The sequence below is a fragment of the Peromyscus maniculatus genome, chromosome 18, assembly GCF_049852395.1.
Source record: "Peromyscus maniculatus bairdii isolate BWxNUB_F1_BW_parent chromosome 18, HU_Pman_BW_mat_3.1, whole genome shotgun sequence".
In the NCBI taxonomy this organism is placed as follows: Eukaryota; Metazoa; Chordata; class Mammalia; order Rodentia; family Cricetidae; genus Peromyscus; species Peromyscus maniculatus.
In genome coordinates, this window is record NC_134869.1 from 29,912,765 (window position 1) to 29,929,375 (window position 16,611).

At 36.9% G+C, this 16,611-nt stretch overlaps 1 protein-coding gene across 2 annotated transcripts in view; it reads right to left on the minus strand.

Annotated features, from left to right (window-relative positions):
- The window catches only part of Tmtc2 (transmembrane O-mannosyltransferase targeting cadherins 2), a 415,948-nt gene that overhangs the window by 144,535 nt on the left and 254,802 nt on the right, over positions 1–16,611 (minus strand). For both annotated transcript variants that reach the window (XM_042263186.2, XM_076553853.1), the window contains exons 5-7: positions 14,969–15,054; positions 14,327–14,511; positions 13,089–13,167 (exon numbers count right to left, since the gene is read on the minus strand). In XM_042263186.2, coding sequence (XP_042119120.2) covers positions 13,089–13,167; positions 14,327–14,511; positions 14,969–15,054 — 350 coding nt within the window. The remainder of the gene's footprint in view (positions 1–13,088; positions 13,168–14,326; positions 14,512–14,968; positions 15,055–16,611) is intronic.

The window sequence follows — 16,611 nt, forward strand, 5'->3', positions numbered from 1 at the left end:
AATACAGGATAAGCTGAGTAGGGAGAGAACCATACCTTCGTGTTCATGGAAAATCATTTTCTAACTATGATACATTGGCCAGCAGGTTCACTTCCTTGTCTTAGGTTCATCTATTGAATTACAAGAATAAAAGGAATAATAATCACAAACCACGGCTGACCTTAAAAATGCTTCTTCATAGTCAGGTGTGGTGGCGCACACCTTTAATTCCAGCACGTGGAAGGCAGAGGCAGGTGGATCTCTGGTGAGTTCCATGCCAGCCTGATCTACAAAATGAGTTCCAGGACAGCCAAGACTGTTACACACACACACACACACACACACACACACACACACACACACACACACAAAGAACTCCTGTCTCAGAAAAAAAAAAAAAAAACAACAAAAACAAAAAGAAGAAAAAGAAAGAAAGAAATGTATGGCCACAATAATTTAAAAAAATTCCTTGCTCTTTCCCCTATACTATTCTACACAAATTCAACAATAAATAAATAAATAAATAAACAATTACAAATGAGATGAAATAATCGCAAAAAGTACCAGTAGAGAATTTTCCCTATGGAGGGGCACACACCTGATCTTTTAAGCCTGATTGAAATATTGAAATTATAAGAATTGCTGAAAGGCAATGGCCCCAGGAAAGAAAGTTCAGGCAATTCAAAACAGAAAGGAATAGAGATAGATGGTTGAAAAATGGCTGGTTGGAGGAGGGTTAAGTCATATTCTCTAGGACTATAAATTTTAACTTACAAAAACATAAAAAAAAAAAAGATTTATAGTCCCCAGGAGAAAAGAAGCAACAACGACAATTTTCCTTCTCATTCTAAAAAACAAAATGACATAACAGAGGCACTTTCATGAGGATAATAAGATTCTCTGTGTGATGATGTCGTGATCGGGTTCACCACCCAGACTTATTTCCGATTCCCCGGCAGACGAAAGGGATTTGGATGTCTCTAGGCTGGTTTCAGGCTGAGATAAACCACTTTCGTATGTAGAACAGATAATGTCGCTCCTCCTAACAGCCCCTTTCTAAACAGCTCAGGCAAAGGCCAACTCCTTGAGGAAAACAAATTGGGTTATCCACGACGTCATGGTCTAGAGCTCACTGATTCCTGTGTGCTTCAAATTATTTGGCAGCTCCTCCTTGCAGATAAGGTTGCGAGGAAGTAGTTGGATAAATGATTAAGACCCTGGACAGGTTCTTGCTGACGTTATACAACTCTTCCGGTCACTCTTAACAAAAGTGATTTCCTACTGCTCAACACCAATATAATTGTTAAAGGACTTTTAAAAACTTTGCTAACTTACATATCAACTTAGGTTACCAAGTGTAAACTGCAATAAACATACATATAATATAGTAAGTTGGTATTGGTTGCCAACTTCACAAAGCACAAAATAGAGTGATAAGTAAATTGATGATGCTTCCCAAACTTGATTTCAGGTGCACGTGACACAACATAACAAAAACAATTCATTGTTGTTTTATTTGTAGTTGTGCCTATGTGGGTGGGTGGGAAAGAGAGAAAGAAAGTCTGTATGTGCCCCAAGTGTGTGCACTGCCCACAGAGGCCAGAAGTGGGCTCTGGATCTCCTGGAACAGAAATTACAGGTGACTGGGAGCTACCCGGTGTGGATATTGGCAACTGAACCTGCAACCTCTGAATCATTTTGCTAGTTTAAAGCATTTCAGCCCATTTATATTTTATTTGAATTAAGACTATGCCAGTTGCATCCAAATTTCGGTTTTCACAGTAAAGAGGTCACAACTCTCTTACTGTTTATTCGAATTAGTCTCCTAACTTTTCACAAACCTACTCTACTTCCCTGAGCAATTACCTTGTGTTGTAATTACCTTTTAAAATAATGTCAATTTACTGTGGTATTGAAATAAACAAACATCAATGGAGTCTTGGGATGTCTTTTCTAACAGTCCCCTCACTCACTATCTCATACAAATGTGTATTCTCTTCTAAATTATATAGTTTCATTACTAAAATGAGTTATTTAACCCATATAGAATTTTGAGGTGAGGCGCACTTCTTATTTTATTTTTATATAAAACATTTAAATGATCAGTGATCAACTTTTATAAACATTCCATTCATACATAAATATTTAATTCAAGGCCACCTACTTTGTTCTTATATCAACTGCTTTCTAATTACTCTATTTTTCCCCATATAAAGTAGGGTGTCTCATCCATTATTCTTTAAATCTTCTACTAAATTCCTGGTGATTGTACCCAAACAAACTTTAGAAATTTTCTCAAAGTATTTGATCAAATTCTTTTTAAAGTAATTATTATTATTGCATTAAAATCTTTGAACTTGGAGAGAAAGAGTTCAATCAGTAAAAAGCATGAGAGAGTGAGTTCCGGTCCCCACCAGCCATATGATAAAATCCAAGTGTGGTTGCATTTGAACATTTGTTACCCCAGTGCAATCTAAAGGAATGGGAACTGAGATAGGCAACATAGCCAATCCATGTGAACTGGGTTCAATGAAAGACTCTGTCTCAGGAGTTAATGTGGTGAGTTTGCTCACCTAGGGCACTCCTATACACATGATGCAGTACACAAAGCAGGACACATTCATAAAGACTTGTGAACCTATTTTGTGAAAAGGTGATTCAACAAAACTGAGTTTGTCCATGAAAGATTAAGTCTTCATATCTGTTCTCTTCTCTCCTCCTGGGATTATAATCCTTCTTGTCCCAAATAAACACAATGGCATTCATGACATCAAATATTAAATTGTTCATCTCTTCATGACTTCCAACTTAAGTCCAGATCTCTGGTTCCAAATCATTCCCAATTAATATCTGATGAAAAATTGATTGTGTTATGTATCAATTGGGATTTAGGTGTTACATTTTTGCTACATGTGTCAGAGCAGGGTAAACTCCAATAAATCGCCCCCCCCTTTTTTTTGGTATTCCTGAGGAAATAAATTGTATGACAATAGTGTGAATTACTAGAAGAGATTAGCTTGTTGGGATTTAAATTTTCAGGGTTTTTATTTCATTTATTTGTGTGTGTGTGTGTGTGTGTGTGTGTGTGTGTGTGTGTGTGTGTGTGTGTGTGTTTTGACTAGATGCATATCTTTGTACCACATATGCTTGCATAGGCCAGAAGAGGCGTTAGAATTCTCTAGAACTAGAATGGCAGATCATTTAGAATGGTCATGTGGGTGCTAGAAATTGAACCCAGGTTCTCTGGAAGAGTATCCAGTGCTTGGAACTGAGCCATCTTGCAAACCCTAATTTTCAGGTTTACTTCAATGTCAGAAGTAACAATAGGAGAGTAGGAAGTCTGGTTATTATTTTTAATGTATTTATGCCACAATTTAGTTATTACTCTTCATTGCTGGTGTTTGTGACTCTCTGTTTCCATCTGAACCTTTTCCCAATCTTCTTTGTATAAAAACAACATAGTCTAGCTGACCCAGGTACTGAAGCCCTGACCGGAAATACTCAATGGCTATTGCAACCATCCGGGAAAAAAATTCACATGATTCCAATTAAGGTTCCTTACTTTCTGACAATACATTTCACAGCTGAATATAGGACTTGGAAGTAAAATCAAACATTTCCAGGTTTTAGATTGAGAGGTCATCAGGAACAGGTTAAACATGGAACTAACAGCATTAAATGAAAGAGAATGCTTAAATCCTGAAAAGTCGTTTTTCATCAAAGAAAATATACAGGGTATGTGTGGGAGGTTGGGGGTGGAACCGAGTATGTATCACATTAGGTTTACTTAATCATCAAGACATGGGTTAAACTTCAGAAAAAATTTTTTTAAAAGGTTCTAATTTGTAGCGTGAGGCTAAATACAGGAAACCTGTGATGTGCCGTCAAAATTGAAGTTGGAGAGAAGCCAAGGCCCTGTGTCAATATTTCTCTACTTCCAGCTAGAGCTCCTGGTGTTCTTTAGGCTAATCAATTTCCTTTCTACTTCCAAGGAAATAAATCACGAAAATAATCAATTCTATTGGACTGGGGCCAATCCTATCCAATGCTCAGAACCTTCAAATATTAGGGAGTAATAGCATGTGAACGTGTGTGTGTGTGTGTGTGTGTGTGTGTGTGTGTGTGTGTGTTGTGTGTGTGCTCTTATATATGTTGAGGGAGAGGAAAATCCTTCCCTTCAGAATACAGTCCCCTTCAGAATTATGTACTATTAAAATACTCAAAAGAAAGAAAGAAAGAAAGAAAGAAAGAAAGAAAGAAAGAAAGAAAGAAAGAAAGAAAGAAGACAGAAAGGAAAGAAAGAAAGAAAGGAAGGAAGGAAGGAAGGAAGGAAGAAAGAAAGAAAGAAAGAAAGAAAGAAAGAAAGAAAGAAAGAAAGAAAGAAAGAAAGAAAGGAAGGAAGCAAGCAAGCATGCAAAGGGGTGCTAAACTAGTTCTTTAAAACAAAACAAGATTTAATTTACACCAGAAAAAAAGGAAAAAATGTGCTCTAGTGTTGGGGGACCAGTGTTGGGGTTCAGCGCTGACCTGTCGAAGGGTCCCTTGAAGGGGTAAGTGAGGAACTGAGAAGTTCTAGCATAGGTAATATAGAAGGAGACAAAGAAAAAACAGGAAACACAGGATAGCTTCAGGAGGGCCCTGGGTCAATACCCAGCTGCCTTGAGCTTATTTCTAATGGGCTTTTTATACACTAGCAAGGGGAGAGGCAAAAGACCTCTCTCCCTTTCAAGACCAAAACACAACGTACAATCAAGTGTAGTCCCTTCAAAACACCTGATAACCACATCCCATGGTAAAGCATTCTGTGATTAGGCCTTGGTAGAGAACACCTGGTAACCATGCCTTTGCACCTTATTATACAGCCCTGGAGAGCAACATAAACTCTGACACTCTGACGTTGAGTCAAATCACAATTTGGAATCTTTGTGGGTTCCCACACACTAGCATGAGAAGATATAACACACATAATGTCAGTTGAATAATATCAAGAAAATGATAAAGGACTCTCCTGTGGCCAAAGAGTAGCATAAAATATTTTAAAATTTTAAAAGGAGTTTAAAAGACATGTGTTTCATGTATATTCTTAAAACAAGTAATATTTATTGATAATATGGAATATTTTATTTATAAAATAAATTATATATTACATTATATATATAAACTACAATATAGAAGAAATACAAGAAACCTAACATTTATCCTATTTTTATTGACTACTTGAGGATAAGATTCTACAACCCCTAAATCTTCCCAAAATTAATATGCTAGCAACAACTTACTGACTGGAACAAAAGCCTGCACATTCTATTTGCTGTCTTTATTCATTGTGAATAAGGCAATGTTCTCTCTCCATGTAGATAAAATTAGAACCCAAAGAAAAATAAAATAAAAGATCACTGGGAAAGTTAAATAAGATTTTTCTGTAAGAAACAACTTTTTCCAACCTGTTTGGAAAACCAGACACAAATGCACACACAGCACGCAGAGAATTAGTTATGTATTTTATTTTAACTTTCATTTCTATTGCTACCGTTGAGGCTCACACGTGTTGAAGTTTTCACAGGAGATTGAAAGAAGACCTCAAAAGCACGGTCTTCTTGACTTTCTCCAGAGAGCTCACCCTCTGCCTCTGCCTCCCTAAGCCACAGAAAAAACAGAATTCCTCTTCCCTAAAGTGGGCCATAAAAACCAAAGAGCTTCTCCCCAGAAGCAAGCAAGCAATGTGCTTAGAAAGGCCAATCTCTGTGATCCTTGAAGACAAGTTACCCTGAGGATGCCTGCCCCATATCAAGTAGACAGAAGAAATTGTACAAAAACACAAGAAGGATATAACATGCATCTTATGTCTATGGGTTTCCCTTCCATAATTAATCATTACATCTGATCCGTCTGTCTAATCCATTTCTGTATGTCTGTTCTAGTTTTGCCAAACTTCAGGATAAAGATAACGTCCCTCACGTCTATGGGCTTTTCTTCCTGAAGCTTTCTAGTCACAGACGATTGATTCAAATGCTTGCTCTACTTTTGACAGACTCTTAGAGGTGAGGATACCCCATATTTCTGTCTTTGCAGTTGCCTATTCTACATACATGCAACATTAACTTCACATTTCTTTGACCTGAGTTTTCAAAATGGCATCTTTTCACAGACAAAAAAATAAATAAATAAACTTTCTTCCACATACTATGTCTATCTAGAAAATTGACATCAAACTCTGCATCTTTTAGAATGCCAGATTTGCAAATGTAATGAATTTTGCAGTTAAAATAGCACTTCAATTTGTGAAATGCAGTCCAACCTGTATTTACCACTGGGTAAAAGATTCACCCCATGGCTATTATCCTGCAAAATATTTAAAAATATACTTTTTTCCCCATTTACTTCTACTGATGCATCAGAAAATTGACTTTTGCAAACAGAACCCATGGTAATTTTTTTTGGAAATCAGAGAATACAAACACTATAATTAGGTATTAATTTGAATATATTCATTTCCTTATAATTTTATTTTAAAATAAAAAATGAGCTTCATTTTTTTTTTACCACAAACTGGCAAAAATATGAATTAATGTAACAGGTGGGCTTCTGTGGTTTTAATAGCAATGAAATATAATCAACTGTCTCATATCATATTTCCAGGAAAGCGAGTGATATTGAGACCTTAGCAAGGTCCTTAAGCAGACACACTATTGACATTCAAGTGTTCAGACTCCCCAAAGGGACTGTATATCTTGCTGTCTTGTGTTTAATTGAAACTTTAAACAAAATATATTACGTATTTAATGCAGCTGAACTGGATGCTGCCCTTTCTAGTGTACAGAGTAATGCCTAGCAAATCAAGGGTTGAAACCACAGTACATAATGTGGATGTTATGTCAAGCAGAAAATAAAAAGTACAACTTAAGCTCCTGCATTCAAATGAGAAACGAACATCTGTAGTTTTGTGTTCATAAATTTTATGAATTTATCGTATTGAGAAACAGCCAAAAGTTTATGACTTCTCCTACCTTGTTGACTATTTAACTTCCTAAGGAAATTTTTCATGTCTCTCAAATCTACATTTGCCTTTATTTATCTTAAAAATTAGAATAGTATTTAGGGAGTTATAGAGATTAATACCTAATCCAATTATATATTATATAATCAAAATTAAATATTTAGGACTGACATACAGATTCTCAAGATTGTCAGTGGAATCAGTCCCAAGAAAATCTCCAGAATTACAGACAGGAAAACAGGAGGCAAGAGAAGCTTAACGTTGCTGGAGTGTTAATGCTTCCACTCGAAAGGTGGACAGTTCAAATCTCCTACAGTTGAAAACCAGCTCTTCCCCGTCCGTCAGCATGTCCCCCATGCTGAGCAATCCTCTTAGGAGAAACTGGTCACAGACCATGAAACATGCAAAGTATCCTAAGAAAACATCAATCTGTATATTCTCCAAATATATCCTGCAACACAGCAGGGTGATAAAGAGACAGGATAGGGAGGAAGGAGATCAGCAAAGAGGAGAGAGAGAGGAAGAAGATAGACTACCACCCATGACTTTTTTTTCAATGAAGTTAAAAACATACTATATAGGAGGCTAAGTGGGAAATGAATGGTTATCCAAATTCTACCCAATGAACTCAGCATATAATTTACATATTTCAGGAAAATGGAAGTGATAAAGTTTGCCTTTTGTCACTAGAAGGTTTATCAAGATCCTCCTCTCGAGGGTTTTATTTTTTTATGTCAATAACAGCTGAATGGTCCCTGAGAGTTATTATGACATTTAGCTTTTACATGCCAGCTACCATCTCAAAAATAGAATTCTAAAATTTGTACAAATTTACGGTACCCAAAATTTCCCTAATAAATTAACTGTATTTTCTATTCACTGCTATTTTTTCCACACTCTCTGAATACTCCACTATAATTGGAGATACAACTCTCCTATATAATGGGATACTTTTTTAGGACTGGAAAATTAAAGCAAAAAGTTCATCTCTGCTAGAGATTTTTTTTTTACATGAGGCCTGAGGTTAAAAAAAAAATGTTCTTTGTATTTGAGACTTAAAAAAAAAAAAAAGGAGGAGTATATATAAAACAAACAAAATTGGGAACCACCAGCACTATTGACAAAACCAATGGCTAATTGGACAGTAAAGAACAAGGAGGCATGATCAGGAAGCTGATTGAAAAAGCCACACAGTTTCTCCTTGATGATAAATGTACATGCCATATTACTAAGATGCATGCTTAGAGAAATGGGATTGTGAGTATGTGTGGCAATAGCGACCCCCAGGACCACATTGGAGAGTCTAAATCTGAGTTGCTCTTATTTGTTTCATTTATTCCAGTCAGCACAGCACAGTAAAGAGATGTTTTAAGTGATCCTAATTACTCAATCCGTGATTATTGACCACACTGATTAGATTGGAAGCCCCCCTTCTCTCTTACCAGGCTGTATTACCAAAATGAAATGGACTAAATCACTTGTATAATTAAAGTAAACAATTACTTTGCATTGAGAATGCGCCGTAACTTTATTTTCGATAGTAAATAGGCTTAAAATGACCTCTGGGATTGGAAGAGCTCAAACTGATAGAAAAACAATAGGAAGTTACAACCTAATTGGGCTTTCTGTAATCCTTTAGAATCATTCAATGGCAGTGCCAAAGCAGAGATAAGGGGAATGAACAGTTCAGAGAATGAAGAGGGGAGAGGAGGTGCTCACAACTATTCTGCACTGAATCTTTACATGCTGCATATTTAAGGCAGCAGCTATTAACCACAAGGCTGTAAGTGTCGTGTTCTTTATAGCTGGTTGCTTTAATTTTTACTTGTTTTTAAAAAGCAAAGTTGTAATTCTAGCAGTAGGGAGATGGGGCAGGGGGATTTCATAAAGGGAATGGTGAGCCAGTTTGGGTGACACCAGTTGGGTGCACAGGGAAGCTTTGAATTTAAATCAAGAAGTTATGTTTCTGTTACCAACATAAACTGTAATACCAACAGTTGAACGTGGTTCTTTGGGAGTTTATTTCCTATCTTGGAAAATAAAATAGATTATGTTATCAGAACTTTTAAGACACAAATCTTTAACGTCTGATATTCCAAGATAGTTATATACCTAATGTTTCAGAGATAAAGATAAGGAATTGAGATCCAATAAATACCTATAAGGGTTGCCAGAACAAAAGATAATTTTTTTTAACTAAGAATAGAGGGAAAATACATCATAATGAAAGAGAGAGAGAGAGAGAGAGAGAGAGAGAGAGAGAGAGAGAGAGAGAGAGAGAGAGAAACAGAGAGAGAAAATTAAACCAACTGGAATTAATAATTGTGAAGTTTTATTTTCAATTATTACAGAAAATATAGGGAAGATTTTGACTTTAGTTGCTGAAAAAGATGGGAACACTAACCTCCAAAGAAAAGGTAACTGTCACTTGACTTTTCTTAACTTGAACTTTGATGGCTTGAAACGCTCCACTATTATATAATAAATATATAAAGACAATAATCTTATCTATGGAGTAATATTTATTCTACTAAGTAGAGAAAGATTTGATGACCATCCACTCTTGGAGGTAGGACCCTTATAGAAATGATGGATGTTGCAATGGAGGGCGAATTTATAAAGCATGTATCATGGCAGATATCCAGGGAAATATTTCTATACCCATTATTTTAATCAATTTTCAAATGGGTGCTGCTGTCACAGCTAGCATATGAACAAGAGCACAAAAGCTGTCTGATTAACTAGTTGTCATGCATACTTACCTAAAGAATGTCAATCTGAACCCAGGCTCTCTCATTTCAGAGACTACCCTACACTGAGATCTGAACTGCCATCTCAATCCAACTTATTATCTCAAGACTCAAATAAGTACTTCAAAATTAAAGTCACATAACTGTCTGGAAGCAAATTTAACACCCACCTTATGACCTGATCTCTCAACATTTTATGTGTTCATATACCTTATCCATTTAATTAAAAGTTTAACCTTTGCTTGCAAAATGATACATAGTATCTGTTTGGTATATTTCTGAACATTTGCAGTTCACCTAATTTTTCAAGGAAGACATTCCCCTATTACTGAAGACCACACCTTGGTCCTATGGAATCAAAGTTGAATAATACAACTATATATTGGATTAATTGTGTGTTTACGTATGAATAGTCATGGTAAAATTCAATAAGGAATCTTAAAATATGGAGAGCTGAAGTTGAGGAACAAATTAATCAACCCTGCTTTGAATTACAATAAAATGGGAAAATATGTCCATCTGGTATTCAGAGCAAGCGAAATGACACACAGCACACAGTCCTAAAATGTTCAAAAGAAGGAAAAATCTAAAGGACAAGCTAGAATTTTCTAAAACAACTTCAGTGAATTTATTAAAACAACATTCCTATACAGTTGTATTTTACATGCATTCCATTAGCTTGCCTACATTCTAAATCAAAGACAAAAAAGAATAGAAACACACACACACACACACACACACACACACACACACACACACACACGCACACACACACACACACACACACACACACACACACACACGCACACATACGTATGCATACAAGAAACAAGCACAAGGGCTTAGAGATGGTGGCCCTGAAGGGGTAAATGAATGAGACCTGTAAAAAAAAAAAAAATGAATACTTGCTGGCTGAATCTAGCCAGACATTATAATCCATCACTGATCCCCAAAGGACACTAATAATATGTAAATGTGTGAATTAGAAAACACAGTCAAGGCTGTTGATAAACTTGATAGGATAATCAGCACATGCTGACAGACTAATGAAACTGATGAACTGATAGGGCAGCTTATCTCCCAGGCCATTTTTTCCCTTGTCAAACGGAGGCTAATCAAAATGTATTAGGAGTTAAAGCAAACACTCAGGGGATTTAACCCATTTGATTAGGAGGTGAATTCACTCTGAGAAAATTATAGTTTCCTGAACAAGCCAAACTATAAAACCTGACCAGCTGACAGATCTTCACATAAAATCAAACAGAAGGCAGCCACCATAATTACAGATAGAATCCGCTATTGGAAATTATATTAGGGTCCTCCCCTAGAAAATTGTCAGGATGATTTTCAGAATCTGAGCAAAGAGACAACTTCCTTCCATAATGGAAAATAACATAAAGAGCCAGACAATGGCTCCAGGGACATACTTATCTTCTTTAGGCTGTGAGAGCTCAGTGTTCTTGTAACCAAAAGAGAGGCAGATCCCAAGGTACCAGCTCAATTCTCAATCCAATTTATTTACATAAAATAATTGAATGAATTTTCTGAAATCACTAACTGTTGAGAATACTAGCACTTCCCATTAGCAATAAAGAGACCACATGCAGTTTGTCACCAAGGAACGCAAAACCTAAACCCAATTCAGCAAAGATATCTTATTTGACAATTGATTAAAAACTGGGAGCTAAAGTTATGAATAAAATCAAAGTAAAATCACTCTGCCTCTTCGGATAAAGCTTGAGGAAGCAGACCTTTTAGTATTTATTAAAAATATCCAGCATTAAAATTGAAAAGTCTAATAAAGTCACCCAGTCTAGGCACATGTGGTGTTCCATTTATGAAGACAGATGGTAAAATGCTTGAGAGTAAAAGACACTTCTTTAATCCAATAAAAGCTTGAAGGCAAAAATATATTTAATGAAGCTAATCTTTACCATGGTGTGATTATATTAAAGAAGATAAAGAAATATCTAGTGTCTTCTTTGATGTGGGCATTCAATGACTCTAATGCTGAGTAGGCCAGCTGGAGAGGCATCTCCCAGAGACATAGAATGGCATTATTAATCTCTTCTGAGTGAGATATTCTTTTCAGTTAATTGAAAACTATACTGTGCCTCATCCCATCTATGAACTCTGTCTACACTTCCTGTCATTTAAGAAAAGAAAAGAATTTGAGGTTTTTGGTTTTTTTTTTTTTTTCATTTTGCACATGTTCAAGGCATGGAGCATTTGGGACTTTGTTTGAATGCACAACCAAGCAGCCAGTATCAACTTTCTCAAATCACACGATTTATTATGAATACAAGCCTATAGGTCACACAGCCGAATCCTATTTATTTCATATATACGAGGGAGGTCTAGAAATATCAAAGGACTTTATATGAATGGTGGTTTAATGATTGGTGAGTATGAGTTTGCAATTTCGGCTTTGCAGGGAAAGGAATACTTAATTGGAGGACAGAAGCATCCTTCTCATCTCCAATTCCTGGAAAGAGTCATGCTAACCCATTAACAGGGCATTGAGACTACATGGACATTTTTCCAAGACTCTCTTGCTGAACAGGTAGTTTTTAGTTAGGTCTACCATCAAATAGCTGTGGAAACAATTTCCTGAGCAGTTAATGGATTAATCAAGGGGGATAAGTGCTTGATTAGTATGTCTAGTTCTTCACTTCTTGAACCCACCAGGAAAAAAATCTACATCCTAGATTTATATACATTCTGATTGGCAAAGAGAATTAAGTGGATTAGTCAACACAGGAAGATAAACAATTGAAGTAGCATATTTACCATGTTCACAATCTCATTCCAGCCTCAAATACTATTCTGAAAAAAACTACAGGGACCCAAGACCTCATCCATAAAAGCAACACAAGCTGACTCAGATATTCTCATCTTTTCATGCATCAAAGATCATGTGTCTCCACATCACTACAGGCTGAATATTGAGAATCTTCTGATAAAGTGAATGATATGCTAAAATTATTATACATCTGATAAATTCATTGACACAAAAACATATTCTATGCATACCTAAATATAACCAATACTTACAGATATTACAAGATGTTACAAAATATTGCTTTCTCATTCCATAGAGTTTCAATAATTGCTTGGTACCCAAAAGGCATTGAGAGTCCCTTGAAAAAATATGGAATTTGGCAAATGTGTTGGACACACTGTATCAGATTGTCTCTTTGCTCATGTCTGAATGAAAGCTTTGCCGCAATCTGGATGACACACAGTGTGAGCCTTGCTCGGTGATTACTAATAAGATAGTAGAAGTCCTCTGCACGTAAACATGGGTTCTTCCTTCTCCACCAGCCCCTGACAATCAATTAAAACAGTAGAGTTGTACTTACCCATCATGTTATATAAGCTCTGGGGGGCAAACTGCCTTGGCATTTTCTGAATTGCTTCCTTATATACACTCAGGGCTTCCTAATTTAAGGAACAAAAAGATAAATCATCATTAGGGGACAGGGATCGTCACTGCAAGTAAGATGATAATGCTTCTCCAAAGTGAAAACTACCCACTTCGGTTTCGGGATGGTTCACTAGAGGAAAATAATGGAACTGTCCTTTGATATCGCACTGCCTTAATTTCACAAGTGAAAACAGCCCAGTGAGGAATGCCACATAAAAATTTAGCTTAACAAGGAACTGAATGTTGGCAATGCTCTTTTAATATAAAACTTCCAGTTTGCACAAATTACTTTATAAGAAGAGTTAAAAAGCATTCATCCTTGGAAGTTACTCATTAGTCCCCATCCCAAGTCTAGGCTTTAACTCAAGCAACCTGTGAGGTAGATGCAAAGTGCCAGCAAGCGCATAAATCTTCCTACTGACAATATTCACTGAAACTGTTAAAGGGAATTGTTCTAGAAGATGCATCTTCTTCACTATATTGCAGTCTTTTTTTTTTTTCTTTTTTGCTGGTGTTTTGAGACAGGGACAGGGTTTCTCTGTGTAACCGCTGTGGAGCTTGCTTTGTAGACCAGGCTGGCCTTAAACTCAGAGATCCATTTGCCTCTGCCTCCAGAGAGCAGGGATGAAGGGCAGGTGCCACCACCACCTGCCTTATACTGCAGTCTTAAGATGTATAAAAGTATGCAGGTGGGATATGGAGATGTCATGAGAGAGGCAAGCTTAAGGAAGGAGGGAGATCAAGGATGCCATGCAGACATGGTTTCTGTGAGTAAAGAGTGTGAGGGTGGGTCACATAATTTACTAAACAATATTTTGCTTACTACTTCCTCCACCATCAAAATTATGTTATTTTTATTCAACAGTTTTTAAAATAATTAGGAAAATAGGTAGCATTTAGAGCAAGTTATATCCTTAATATTCAGATTACAAAAACTATCCTTTAAAAAAAAATCAAGCATGGAGTAAAAGGGCAATGATTCTAGAAACCGCATTTTTGGATCAAAGAAATGGTGCGCTATGTGTGTGCTAATAGTCACTACATCTATCAACATACATTGAAATATGAATATGTTAGCTTTTCAAAAGACTGTAGTGGCCCCAGGAAGGAGGTTGCAGGTAAAATAACACTAAGGCTACCTTAGAACAGGAGGGTAGGGAGGTATAGACTGACCTCATAGTGTCCTTGCTCGTGATAGAGCTTCCCCAGGTTGTACAGACAGCTAGTAACAGAGCTCTTATGAGCATGAGGGTCCTTCAGGTTTTCATCTGGAATCTCGGAACACTTCAGGAATGTTCGCCGGGCTTCTTCTGTCTTCCCCTGATTCATTAGAATAATGCCCGTGTTTAAATATGCAGCTGAGAGGGGAAAACAGAAACAGAAAGTGGAGGTGATATGCACCGTGGATAAAAAGGTATATTAGCTTCGTCTCTGTTCCAAGGGATATTTATTGTTTATTAAAAAAATTAAAATTAGTAAATATGTATGGAAAAAAACACAGGGTCAATAATGATAGCAATAACCCCAAGTGTTCCTAAAAACATAATTGTCTTCTCATTCAACTGAATTCCACAGATTTTTTTTAAGCTCAGAAATCTAGTTAAATAAAAGACTGAGCTATCAGAATACTTGGTAAAAACTGGAAATGGCATTAAGAATGCAATTCAGAGAGACAGAGAATTGTAATATTAACAAATATTTACAATCAGGAATACCACACATAGCCACTTTCTCTGAAAGGCTTTAATATACAGAAATAATCATTACAAATGAAAGGAAATATTTGAAAGATTCCAAAACTTCAATACTACTTACAAGCCAGGGTAGGCCTGCTCCCGATGGCCAGTTTATAATAATGCAATGCTTCTGTAAATCTGCTGTTCTCCTGGAGCAGCAACCCTCTGCATGAGGAGAACAGAGATACTGAAAGAGACTGTACTACTAAACAGAAAAACCACACATTTTCATTTAATATTCCAAAGGTAAAAATAGTCAACAGCCCCATAAAAACGCTGACCTTGCACCATAAAACTAAATTCTAAATGGAAGGAAATGATCTCTCAGGAGGGAAGAATCCTACACAGGTATCCATGTGCCCTTGTTCCATGAGACAGTATTAAGAAGGATTTTCAGACGGACTTCTGAAACCAATAAACTTTCCCTCTCCAGACTTCATCCCCTCCCACCTGAATGTTAGCCACCTGGATTTCTGTTGGGAGCACACACATTTTCTCATCACTGTCCCAAGGAAACCTACTGAAGGCAGGGATATACACACAGAAACAGGAGATGCCTCCCTCACTAGCTATTGCTTGGGCAATATTTGTTCATAACTCTCCCAAAGGCAAAAAGGCTAAAAGCATTCTGATTCGATGGCAAAAGCTGAATCAGATGCAGTAGAGAAATTAAAGGAAGAACTGAAGGCCATTTATTTCTATGCTGCTTGGTTGTGGTCAAATAAACATGAATTTCAGAATACTTTGCAAATTTCAGTCTACCAAGCAGAAACACATCTTCTTCTCCAGACCCCTCAGACTTTAGGGACCTCTCTATGAGGCTCCTTAAATAGTACCCACATGTATTAACCAAGCCATTCCAAACCCCACCCTTATGACATCAATGAAAATCAAGTATAACCATTTCTATGAAAATAAGATGTCAGGAAACTGAACTAATTAGAAAGCCTCCCACAGGGTTTTGGTTTAGGCCCATGCTCTTGTACACAGCAAGTATCTTACAGACATAAGGTACATCTATTGGGCCAAGGGCTGCTGTTATGATGCCAATTGCAGATTCAACTTGGCAGCTTCCTTGGCTTTTGAAAGAGGAGTAAAATGGAGGCCTGAGAAAAGCAAAAGCTATTGTCAAAACATGCTTTTGTCAAGTATTGCTATGGCTAGGAATGCCTGAGTGTCTGCCAAGGGCTCATGTTTCTTGGGACGCTCAGTGGAGCACAGCTGGCAGGTGATGAGACCTTTAGAGGATGGGGCCTGGTGGGAGGAGCTTAATTGCCTTCCACGACCTTAAAGTTGCTAATGCCGATGTCCTAGATTGCATTGTGAAGAGATTAGTTATTCAAAACTCAACAAATGAACAAACAACAAGGCTGCCCTCTCCGTGTGATGTTGTATGTTATGTTGTGTGTTATGTTAGGTTATGCTATGTTATGTTATGGCTCCATGTTTCACCATGTGGACTACCCACTTATGTGAACTACCCACTCAATTTCCATCGTCATGGAAATTGCCAACTTCATTTTCCTTCCTGAATTCCATCTTGCCTTAAATTTGGCAGCCTATTTCTCCTAGCCTTCTTCCATTCATGAGATCATCCTGAGCAAAATGAAAACCCTGGCTACTTCTTCATTCATATACTGCTTTACTGGAAGTTGGTGTTCCACAGTAGTTTCCATCTCTGCTCTTCATAAACGGTCTGCACGTCATCATGCATCCATATAG